This window comes from Carcharodon carcharias, chromosome 14, assembly GCF_017639515.1.
Source record: "Carcharodon carcharias isolate sCarCar2 chromosome 14, sCarCar2.pri, whole genome shotgun sequence".
NCBI lineage: Eukaryota > Metazoa > Chordata > Chondrichthyes > Lamniformes > Lamnidae > Carcharodon > Carcharodon carcharias.
In genome coordinates this window covers 124,998,129-125,010,285 of record NC_054480.1, presented here as the reverse complement: position 1 = coordinate 125,010,285, position 12,157 = coordinate 124,998,129, and the positions used below count along the sequence as shown (strand labels likewise).

Below are 12,157 nucleotides of genomic sequence, written 5' to 3'. Positions count from 1 at the left end.
CCCTGCAATTACAGACTGGTCAGTTTAACTTCGGTGGTGGGGAAACTTCTAGAAACAATTATTCGGGATAGAATTAATAGTCACATGGAAAAATGTGGATTATTTCGAAAGAGTCAACAGTGGTAACCTCAGCCGGGATCACCACATGCGATTAAATATAATTATACAATTAACAAGGGTGTGGTGAATAGGATTCCCTATATATCGCCGTTCCTTCACTGTCGCTGGATCAAAATCCTGGAAACTCCCTCCCTAACAGCACTCTGGTTGTACCTATATCACATGAACTGCAGCGGCTCAAGAAGGTAGCTCACCACCACCTTCTCAAGGGCAATTAGGGATGGGCAATACATGCTGGCCCAGCCAGCGACGCCCATATCCTCTGCGCGAATAAAAAGCCTCCTGATGGGTGAATGTATGGAAACTCCTTTCCAAATGGAATCAGCTGTGCTCTGGAATGGTGCCTACATGTGCTGCCTATTGAGCCACACTGGTCAGGATGGCCTCTGATTCTGGCCTGGCGGAAGGTGATTGCTCCCTTTATTGAACAGCGAAAGGCCAGCTGATTGCCAGGGGAACCTGTCCAACTCCCCTGCCCCCCCTCCACCCACACCCCCAAACACTTAACCCTCTCCTTACTCCCATCTCCCATTCCTCATTTCTGACCCCATTCCCCAAAGCTGGCACCTTCCCTGAGGAGAGACAATCTTTCCCTCTGATCTTTGCTCTGGTTGTTTTCTGCCAGATTAATTTACACAGCAGAGAAAAGGCCATCTGTTCTTATCTGCTCCTTGCTGGTGTTTATGCTCCACAAGAGTTCCCCCCCCACCCTCACTTCACCTCAGTCTATCATCGAATCTTTCTATTCCTTTCTCCTCTCCGTGTTTATCCAAATTCTCCTTAAATCTGTGCAATTCACCTCAACCGCTCTCTGTGGTAGTGAGTTCCACATTCTCACCACTCTCTGGGTAAAGAAGTTTCTCCTGAATTCCCAATTGGATTTATTAGTGACTACCGTACTGACAGCCCTGAGTTCTGGTCTCCTCCACAAGTGAAATATTTTCACAACCTCTGCTCTATCAAATCCCCTTCACAATTTCAAAGGCCTCTATCAGGTCACCCCTCAGTCTTCTCTTTTCTAGAGATAAGTGTTCCTCATTCTATTCAGTCTTTCCTTATAGTTATAACCTCTCTGTTCTGGTATCATTTGAGTGAATGTTTTTTGCACCTTCTCCAGTGCCTCTATATCCTGTTTGTAATATGGAGAGCAGACTGTGCAGAATTCCAGTCTCTGGTCCAAGTGCTGATCACTCTCCTCCTGTGTTCAACAGGTGAAGCGGGACATGTTGGTTGAGGCTTTGACAAAGAGGAAGACGGTGACGGTTGGGGAGAAGCTGATTTTGCCCTACAGCCACAATGAGGTAAGTCGCAATGTAGAATTCAGCTCTTGCGCCTGTGGCAGGGGTTGGTTTGGTTTTGGTGCTTGGAATTCGTCTGCTGTGGAATCTGGAACACAGGCCTAGCCGTGTGTGTCAGGCCTGGGCTGAATCTGGTTTGAAGTGGAGACTCTGGCCCTGACAAACTCAGCAAGATGGAGTTGAAAACCTCGACAGTTCCTGTTCTTCTGCATTGGGAAATATTTTTACACTGACCAGTGATTTGCCGGATAAATGTACTGAGTTCACATATACAGCAGGAAAGGAGCAGATTCCATACCCATCTTGTATGAGTCAGCTGATCTCATTCCATGATGGAATTGGGCTACAATTAACTTCAGCATTCCTGTACTTAAAAGGGCAAAGTCAGCTTCCTGATGGTCATTCAACTGTGAACTATGCGAGTCTTGAGTGGGTTTGCTGTGGCTTTGATGCTAGATTCACAAAGGAGAGTTGGACACTGTGGCCTGGACTGGAGGGCCAGATATTATGGCTTGGACTAACCCAGTCCAAATGTCTGTGAGCAGTGACGTGCCCTGACTGGCTGTTTTATGGTGTTTTTCAGGCTGTAACTACTCGAGACTCCATGGCTAAGTCTCTCTACACTGCACTTTTTGACTGGATTGTTCTTCGGATTAATCACGCTCTCCTGAACAAAAAGGATATGGAGGAGTCAGTAATGGTAAAACAGCACCCAGCAATCTCACTATAGTAGTGGCAACTTATGGTGTGGGAGCCACAATACAAAGGGGAGGAAGTGATCTGATCTCAACTGGAATAATGGTGTTCAGCTCTGGGCTCTGCATCTCAAGGAGGAGGTATAAGAGCCTGGACACAATGGTCTGGACTAACCCAGACCTGGAGGACAGGTCTTTGTGGCTAGTGCTAACTGAACCATGCTGTCTGTTCACACTGAGCTAAATTATCAAATCTTAGCTAAAACATCAGAGAAAGTGCTCCTGCAGATGGAGGCTCAATACAGAGTGTCCCCATGTTTATGTGTGATGCCTTTGTGGTGGAGCAGCTTGCTGATGTACTCTGTCAAGGACTTTAGGCTGAATGTTGGCCAATGGAACTTACCCCTTACTGAGGGCCAACAGCTTCGGGAGAGGTGAGGAGAATGGGAGACAATCAGAAATGTGCTGCAGGATTGACCATGTTTATTTGCTGCTCTCACCTGCTGTGTCCTTCCTCCCCCTCCATCTCTGTCCTCCATCTCTGTCCTCCATCTCTGTCCTCCATCCCTCTCTGTTCCCCCATCTCTCTGTTCCCCCATCTCTCTGTTCCCCCATCTCTCTGTTCCCCCATCTCTCTGTTCCCCCATCTCTCTGTTCCCCCATCTCTCTGTTCCCCCATCTCTCTTTTCCCCCCATCTCTCTTTTCCCCCCATCTCTCTTTCCCCCATCTCTCTTTCCCCCTCCCCCTCCACCTCTCTCTCTCTCTCCCCTCCACCTCTCTCTCTCTCCCCCTCCACCTCTCTCTCTCCCCCTCCACCCCCTCTCTCTCTCCCCCTCCACCTCTCTCTCCCCCTCCACCTCTCTCTCCCCCTCCACCTCTCTCTCCCCCCTCCACCTCTCTCTCCCCCTCCACCTCTCTCTCCCCCTCCACCTCTCTCTCCCCCTCCACCTCTCTCTCCCCCTCCACCTCTCTCTCCCCCCTCCACCTCTCTCTCCCCCTCCACCTCTCTCTCCCCCTCCACCTCTCTCTCCCCCTCCACCTCTCTCTCCCCCTCCACCTCTCTCTCCCCCTCCACCTCTCTCTCCCCCTCCACCTCTCTCTCCCCCCCTCCACCTGTCTCTCTCCCCTCCACCTCTCTCTCCCCTCCACCTCTCTCTCCCCTCCACCTCTCTCTCCCCTCCACCTCTCTCTCCCCTCCACCTCTCTCTCCCCTCCACCTCTCTCTCCCCCTCCACCTCTCTCTCCCCCTCCACCTCTCTCTCCCCTCCACCTCTCTCTCCCCCTCCACCTCTCTCTCCCCCACCCCTCTCTCTCCCCCCCACCCCTCTCTCTCTCCCCCTCCGCCTCTCTCTCCCCCTCCGCCTCTCTCTCCCCCTCCGCCTCTCTCTCCCCCTCCACCTCTCTCTCCCCCTCCACCTCTCTCTCCCCCTCCACCTCTCTCTCCCCCCTCCACCTCTCTCTCCCCCTCCACCTCTCTCTCCCCCTCCACCTCTCTCTCCCCCCTCCACCTCTCTCTCCCCCTCCACCTCTCTCTCCCCCTCCACCTCTCTCTCCCCCTCCACCTCTCTCTCCCCCTCCACCTCTCTCTCCCCCTCCACCTCTCTCTCCCCCTCCACCTCTCTCTCCCCCTCCACCTCTCTCTCCCCCTCCACCTCTCTCTCCCCCTCCACCTCTCTCTCCCCCTCCACCTCTCTCTCCCCCTCCACCTCTCTCTCCCCCTCCACCTCTCTCTCCCCCTCCACCTCTCTCTCCCCCTCCACCTCTCTCTCCCCCCTCCACCTCTCTCTCCCCCCCCCACCCCTCTCTCTCCCCCCCCACCCCTCTCTCTCCCCCCCCACCCCTCTCTCTCCCCCCCACCCCTCTCTCTCTCCCCCCCCACCCCCTCTCTCTCCCCCCCCCACACCCCTCTCTCTCTCTCTCTCTCTCTCTCTCTTTCTCCATCCCCCACCCCCCACACCTCTCTGTCTATCTCTTCCCCCTCCCCTCTGCCTCACCTCGGCTGCCCGTTCTTTTCTCACAGTGTTTGTCAATCGGAGTTCTGGATATTTTTGGTTTCGAGGATTTTCCGAACAACAGCTTTGAGCAGTTTTGCATAAATTATGCTAACGAGCAGCTGCAGTATTACTTCAACCAGCACATCTTCAAACTGGAGCAGGTGAGAAGCAAACCTTTCGCCCTCCCCGAACCTGGCCTTCAATCCAGGGAGCATGATGGTTCTTTCCCACAGCAATGGCGTTACTTCCGTGTCGGGGGAGTGGGGTGTGTGGGTGTTTGGGGAAGGAGCCGCACTCGGGGGCTGGGAGGAGTGGAACCTGTCGCATGCCTGAGATTAAATTTGGTGAGGTGTTTGTGGTCTACTCCAGGTTTCTACTATTCTGCCCCGATGGTTTTTCTTACCCCAGTGATCTTTTGGCACAGTCAGTATCGTAGCGAGCATCCTGTTGAAAGCAGCCCCACGTCAATCCCTAAAGTAGTCTTTCTGTTTGTTTTACAGGAGGAATATCAGAGTGAGGGTATAACCTGGCACAACATTGATTACACCGACAATGTGGGCTGCATCCATTTGATCAGCAAGAAGCCAACTGGACTTTTTCACCTCCTGGATGAGGAGAGCAAGTACGAGAGGAACCAGGGACGGGGAGGAGGGTGGGACTGGGGGCAGGAAAAGGGGGGTAAGGTCAGTTCGCGTTCCTGCATTCGAAGAATAGAGGGGGATGGACCGAGGGAGGAGATAGGGAGATGAAAGGAAAGAGAAGGGTAGGGAGATGGATGGAAGGAGGGAGACTGTTAGGGAGACTGGAAAATTGAGAAGAAGCAAAAGAGGAAGAGTACAATGGCTGAGTGAGTGAGTTGATATGAGCCTCACTCAGAAGGATTTTGTCATTTGAGTGAGCTATCTAGAAATGTTTTAAATACTCGTCAATATTAACTGATGTAGCAGATGGGTTAAGACTGTGGAGTATAATTAAATCTGGAGCTGCAGCAGTAATTGAGTTTCTATTTGAATTCATATATTCTGTTCTCCTTATAATTCCGTTACACTTTTTCGGTGATCACAAATGTAATGGACAAAGCCTATATAAACTTGTCATGCTATAATTACACTGATCTGCCACTAGTGGCGATATGGCGCTATCAAGCAATTCCTGAGTGACTAGTTTCCATCAGATAGTGTGGAGTTAAGAAATATCAATGGAAGGTGTTGACAGGAATTGTGTCTGGATGGAAGTTTCATCATATTTAAAATCTGACTGGGCAGGAGTTGCTAGCAGTGGTTTTCAGGGAGTGTGTGAGTGCATGAGTGAAAATTGCAAGCATGTGAGGGTGAGCATGTGTGAGTGCGTGTGCAAGTGTGAGATCATGTGAGGGTGTGCGAGTGAGCATGCATGTGAGTGTGAGGGTGGGCACGTGTGTGAGTGAGCATGCATGTGTGTGAGAGTGAGCATGCATGTGAGGGTGGGCATGTGTGAGGGTGGGCACATGTGTGAGGGTGAGCATGTGTGAGAGGGTTTGCGAGTGAGCATGCATGTGAATGAGGGTGGGCACGTATGTAAGGATGAGCATGCATGTGAGTGTGAGGGTGGGCACGTGTGTGAGGGTGGGCACGTGTGTGAGGGTGGGCACGTGTGTGAAGGTAAGCATGTGTGAGAGGGTGTGCAAGTGAGCATGCCTGTGAATGAGGGTGGGCACATATGTGAGGGTGGGCTTGCGTTTGCATGTCGCACTGACGTGGTTCATCCTTTCTCCATTACTAGTTTCCCCCACGCCACCAATCAGACCCTTCTGGCCAAGTTGAAGCAGCAGCACGAGGATAATCGATTTTTTGTGGGAACCCCGGTGATGGAGCCGGCCTTCGTCATCCAACACTTCGCTGGCAGAGTCAAATACCAGATCAAGGTGTGGAGCAGCCCTGGCTACTATCTATTCCTTTGATGCACCTTGATTTCTCCTTCCATTTGCACAAAGGCCCTGCCATTGTGGGGTGCAGATCGCTCCTTTTTGGAATGGTGGCCATGGGATCTTTTACATCTATGTAAGTGGGGAGACTGGGCTTCAAGGTTAATGCCTTATCTGAACAACAGCAACTCTGACGATGCAGCATTCCCTCAGTACTGCTCAGGGAGTGTCAGCATGGCTTGTGGGCTCAAGTCTCTGGAGTGCGGCCCCAACCCCTGTCCCTCTGACTCAGAGGTATGAGAGAGATACCCACAGAGCCAGGGCTGATATGGGGCTCCTGACCTCCACAGGAATGTATCAGGCTGTCGGGTCCTGATTGGTGATTAATGTTGGAAGCTGGAATATCTACTGTCTCTCTTTCCCTTTCTCTCTCTCTCTCCCTCCCTTCCCTGTTGCTCAAAACAAACCCCCCCCCACCCCCCCCCACCCCCAGCATTTCTTCAGGCTGACTGATCTTCTGATTTATTTCCCTCACCTCAACCAGGATTTCCGGGAGAAGAACACTGATTACATGCGTCCTGACATCGTGGCGCTTCTGCGAAGTAGCGACAGTGCGTTTATCCGGGAATTGATTGGGATGGACCCTGTGTCCGTGTTTCGCTGGTCGACCCTTCGGGCTGCGATACGAGCTGTGGCAGCGTTCAAACAAGCTGGGCAGCAATGGGCACAGAAAACTGCAGCAGGTACAGGACCTGGTTTTGGGGGAATGGGCGGGGGGTGGTGGTGAAAAGGGGAAAGGGTGGGAGGTCTGGAGCAAAGCCTGCCTGAGGAGGGGAGACAGGAGGGATGAGTGGTGAGGTTCAAGGTCACGGAGTGAATGAGTAACGAGAGGGGGATAGGGGGGCAGGCGTGGTGATCATGTTTGCCATTCTGATATCGTCGTCCTTTGCAGGAATGAATCGCCGTGGGTCCCGTGTGCCTCTTGGAGAGCTGCAACGATCAAACACTCAAATAGAAAAACCCTTTCGGTGAGAATCATTGTGGAGAGAGGGGGTGGGTGGGGGGATTATGTGTGTGGGGGGAGGTGAGGAGTTAACCCCTAAAGTACCCGTCACAGTTGGAATAAATGGAGTGCGGGGGCAATCAGTACCTGATGGTGCACAGATGGAGTTAAACCTGTGATAGCGAGATAACTGAGTGAACATGATCACCAGGAACTGACCTATGGGATGTACTGCCCAAGGAGAAAAGGATAATGTTTAGAGTATGTAACCTTGGCGTGGTTAATTGTGTCAGTATTTTAATGGTGCTGTGCCAACCTCTTGGCACCAAGACTGCCTGTGGCACTCCCTCTGGTGATACTTTCTGATTGATTGTTTCACTCAAAGGAACAATTCCTGATGCCAGTCGGCAGGAGCCAATCACTCAGTCATCGCTGGCAGGGTTAACATTGATTGTCATGTGACCCTAATTGCACAGAGAAAGTAAAAATGGGTCCCAGAACTGAGGGGCTTGCTAGATAAGTTCGAGGGCAGTTAGGAGTCAACTTCATTGATATGCGACCAGAGTTATGCATAAGTTGTAATTATATAGCACCTTTAATGCAGTAAGTCGTCCCAAGGTACTTCATAGGAACAGTAGGAAACAAAATTTGACACTGAGTCATATAAGGAGCTATTAGAACAAGTGACAAAAAGTTTGGGCAAAAGGTAGATTTTAAAGTGCCCCTTAAAGGTTGAGAGGAAGGTGGAAAGATCTGGGGGAGCCTTCCAGAGCTTAAGACCCAGACCAGGTGAGGAGAGCAGGCTTCCTTCCCTAAAGGATTCCACTGAACTAGTTGGGTTTTTATGACAATTCAAATTCTCAGACAGCCCTGGTGGGATTTGAGCTCATGTTCCCTGTATCAGTAATCCAGTAACATCACCACTGCACTACCACACGCCTGGTCTTTCATGAAGAGCCCAAGTCTATAAACGGTGGAATTGTTCACCTATAAACAATGTGCTTTAGGGAAGGAGATTAGTTCAGTTCATTGTGTTCATAATGCTTCATTTGCTTTATTCTTGTTTATGTTTTTGTTTAAAAACGGTTTGTGAATTCCAATGAAACACGGCACCTTTTGTGTCTTTGCCTTTTAACTAGAAGGGTGGTGAGTGTGTTGTTGTTTGAAGCAGACAAAGAGGACTGAAGGATTGATAAGGTGGTTTCTCTGTGTTCAGCCTGCCCTCGTCTCCCTGTCTGTTTTACAGCCGTTCTGTGCTCGATTTTTCTTTTGAAACCACTTGTGAAGATTTCCATTTTGAGCCATTTGAAGACATCTTTGCTCATTACAACAGCAAGAAGTGAGTTAGAGGAAATTCCTTTTCAGCGGAGGCACTACCCAAGGCAAACAGCCAGCCTGTGTTAGTGCCATGTCTCCAGGCACTCTCAGTACAGACATCAAGCTGCCCTCCGATTTATCCAATTAGCTGGAAATAAATATCTTGTTGATCCAAACTTCAAATTCCAATTGATACAATTCACATTCACTCTCATTTTATAGAGTGGTCCACCAGAGCAAATAATGTCTGTCTATATGTACCCAACCAAATCTTTTTAATAGTTTAAACACCTCGATTAATCACCCCTCAACTTTCTAAACACAAGGGAATAGGAACCAAATTGATTCAACCTCTCCTTATAATTTAACCCTTTTAGCCCCAGTACCATTCTGGTGAACCTGCGCTGCTCCCCCTCCAAGGCCAATATTGCCTTCCTGAGGTGCAATGCCCAGAGTTCCTCCAGAAGGGGTTTGACCAAAGCTATGTTGATCTGAAGCATCACTTCCTCCCCTTTGTGTTCCAACCCCCTTAAGAAAAAGGCCAACACTCCATTTGCTTCTTGTTTATCAATTAGAGCTGATTGAATCGATCTCCAGATTTGGATCGCGTTTCTTTGTTTTCCCAGATATAAAACCCCCCACACTGGGTGAAATTAGCAGAAAGTGGCCAGTTGTGTTTGGCCCATTAGCAGGTGAGTCCTCTGGGACTTTGCACCTCTTCCTGGAGAATCCAGGCCTCTTCACCTCCAATAATCTTTGGAAGATCTGGGTGCAATGAGAATGCCGGAGCCCCCGGACGTGGCTTTGAATGGCAGGAGAGGAGGTGTAGGTTTGGTTAGGTTAGGAAGGGAGGGGAGGAGAGAGATGTCTGTCTGAGAAATTGTGCTAACAACAGTGCTGTTTGACCACATGGGGAAAGCAGATGGAATACCACAACTTTAGATTTCTCTCTGATGATGTGGAATTGAAACGTTGAGGTAAGTAATGTTGGGAAATGGAATGCTTGGAGCATGGAGACAAGGCGTTCAAGGCTGCATCAGGAAAGACTCCAGTTGGAACATTGCCTCATGGCTAAAGGCTTTCCATTCCAATAGTTAACCCTCTTACAGAGACTAATATGGAGTGAAAGTCGTTTTCTATTAATAGATTAATCTAACAATGTGTCTCTTGTCTTTTTAATTTGTTTTTGGGATGTGCCTATCCCCTGAGGGCAAAAGAGTTGACGACATAAATGTGGGGCTGGAGTCACGTGGAGTTTCCCTTTCTCCAGAGGACATTAATGACCCAGTTTGGGTCTTGACAACAATCCAGCAGTTTTCATTTTTTTCTGTAAATGACCAGATTAATTGATTTTAGCCTCGCAATTTGCTGTGCTGGAGTTTGAATTTGTGATCTCAATATCAGACCTGTTCCCAGCTGTTTGCTGGGTTTGGTGTTAACAATCGGGGGCCACAGGGATATTGTTAACTGCATTGTGGCTCATTCAGAACCTGCTGAGACTCTGGGTATGAATATGGCTTTGGAGCATAAGATCATGGTCTGGCATGTAGCCTTGTTGCCACGGTGACAGCCTTGCTGATAACTTTTGTGCCTTTTTTGGTGATTGGTCCCCTCTTTAACTCTCTCTTCATTACTTCTTCTCTCACACGCTCTTTCTCTCCCGGGAATGGCCTGCTAGTGTGTTGCATGCCCAGTTGATGAGGAGTATTCGGGGATGGGCTGAGTACAGTGATGACCCCCACACCCGCCTCAAACCATTGAGAGGCCTCGAGAGATCCCATGGCCACTTCCTGTGAGTTTCCTTTGAGCTGTCTTGCTTCCACCTGCCCTGGTTGGTCCCTTACCTTTAGACCAGCTTTCTGTTTTCCCTTTTCTCTGGGTGTAAAGATAATTCAGGCACCTTGGATGTAAACCCATCTGAGACATGACAACATTTTAACAAACCAACCCAAAAACAAGCCTTGAAAATCTGAGTCAATCTGCCGACCGCTCGAGCTCTGCTCCTAATCACCAACCCCATTAAAGAGTTGGAAAAGTGTGACAGGAAACATTTCACCCTCTTGTGAAGGGGTGAACACAGGGAGGGAGGGGGTAACAGAGCCTCTGCTTACTTGTTTGCGAGCTTGCTGCACACAAACTGAGTCTGAGAAGGTGCTGAGAATAAACTCCAATGATTGATGTAGTTACACCCAGGAGAAATGAGGACAGTAATAAGTGTCTAAAGAGAAGGTGGAAAGCCAGTGACTGAGTCCCTCAGAGTGCATGGATTACTGAACACTTATTAAAACATTCATGGGCTTTGTCATTTCTGGAAATAGTTTGGACAAAGTTTGGAGCAGATCTTAACCTTCATGCTGAGAAATCCCAAAGCTAACACATGCTAAATTACTGCTGTGCTTGTCCTAAAATCCTCCTTTGAAATCTGATGCTGGTTTGGGTTAGGTTGGTTGATTTCCAATATGGCGGTTAAAAACCAGTTACCTCTCAACAGCCGCCCCCATCAGTTGCATGCCCCTCCCATCCCTGTTTTCCAACACCCCCCCCAACCCTGCTCGCATGCCTCTTGCTCCCTATTTTCACTCCTCTTGAAGCCCCCATGGTTGCATACCCTTCCCACAACCCCCCTCTGCTAAATCGCACACCCCTCCCCCCGCCCCCACCTGTCGCAATCTCCTCCCCTGGCCTTCCTGTGCTGTAATGTCCCTGCGGGGTATGTGGAGCACTGGCAGGTTGTGTGTTTCCAGGAGCCCCATCGCTCAGCCAATCCCTGCACTCAGAACCGGCAATTCCAACTTTCAGCAACTTGCTTTTTGCCCTATGGTGCCTGACTCATGCTGCTTGCTGATTGGACTAACCCTAATGAAACACTCTCAGAAAAACATTTTAAAAAAAAACATTTTGATATCTCAACAGGAAAAATAAAAGTTCGAAACAAAAGCTGATCATTCCCAAGGTAAATGTCCTTTTGAATAATTGTATTGTAGTTTTCTGACCTTTTATTATTTGATATTCAGTTGGGATCATGATGAAAGGGCATCTCCAACGTTAGTTGCTCTGCTTGGTGAAGTAGCTTTAGAGCCTGATGTTGCTCTCTAAATATCCAAGCAGCTAGTAACTGGGCAAATGAACAATTAACCTTCTAATTTCTAATCTCAAGTTGCTGAGACTGATGATGAACATTTAACTTGTTCACATGTAATATTACCAGCAGTGCTGGTCTTTCCTGATATAATAGGAAATGTACCATTCCTGCTTTGTGTCCACGTATGCAGATCCAAGGTTAAGGTGCTCCCTGAGGATCTGTGCTCATGGCTTTGGGGTTGAGGAGTCATGGGCTCAGGATTCCAGTGAATTTATTCCCCAGTGCTCTGAGTTCCATGGAAAATTCTGAGCCTAGTGGTAAGATTGCCCAGCATTCTGTTCCAGGAGCTGGAACTCCAGCACCCTTCAGCACTGTGTTCTTGTAAATTCTTTATTGTTGCTGAGCCAGTGTTTATCCCTCAAGTCCTAAAAGCATTGGGATTCAGTTACAGAGCATGGGCTTGAGGCCATGTGTAGGCCCAAAATGGGCCAGCAGAGCAGCTTCTGCACTTGGGAGGTCTTCAGTGAACCAGTTGGATTTTTATGACAAAGCAGCCATCTTTGTGGTTCCAGGCGATCAGATTTATTGAAGATCATTTCAGGTTGTGCCCCAACGGGTTTAATACGTGACGAGTGAGCTCTTGAACCAGTTTGAAAATCACAGGGGGTGCAGAACGTGTTATTGCTAAAGTCTAGTGAATGTTCAATGTGTTCAATATTAAACCAAACTCTCGCTGATCCCTTC

General features: G+C 49.2%; 1 protein-coding gene across 12 annotated transcripts in view; it reads left to right on the top strand.

Moving 5' to 3' along the window:
- LOC121286919 (unconventional myosin-IXb) overlaps nucleotides 1-12,157 on the top strand; it is a 147,840-nt gene that overhangs the window by 68,286 nt on the left and 67,397 nt on the right. For 6 of the 12 annotated variants that reach the window (XM_041204196.1, XM_041204198.1, XM_041204192.1 and 3 more), the window contains 10 exons: nucleotides 1,332-1,421; nucleotides 2,002-2,118; nucleotides 4,135-4,269; nucleotides 4,609-4,730; nucleotides 5,870-6,011; nucleotides 6,556-6,754; nucleotides 6,964-7,039; nucleotides 8,231-8,353; nucleotides 10,010-10,123; nucleotides 11,245-11,284. In XM_041204196.1, the coding sequence (XP_041060130.1) occupies nucleotides 1,332-1,421; nucleotides 2,002-2,118; nucleotides 4,135-4,269; nucleotides 4,609-4,730; nucleotides 5,870-6,011; nucleotides 6,556-6,754; nucleotides 6,964-7,039; nucleotides 8,231-8,353; nucleotides 10,010-10,123; nucleotides 11,245-11,284 (1,158 nt within the window). The remainder of the gene's footprint in view (nucleotides 1-1,331; nucleotides 1,422-2,001; nucleotides 2,119-4,134; nucleotides 4,270-4,608; nucleotides 4,731-5,869; nucleotides 6,012-6,555; nucleotides 6,755-6,963; nucleotides 7,040-8,230; nucleotides 8,354-10,009; nucleotides 10,124-11,244; nucleotides 11,285-12,157) is intronic. The other 6 variants (XM_041204200.1, XM_041204204.1, XM_041204197.1 and 3 more) reach the window with 5 other exon arrangements.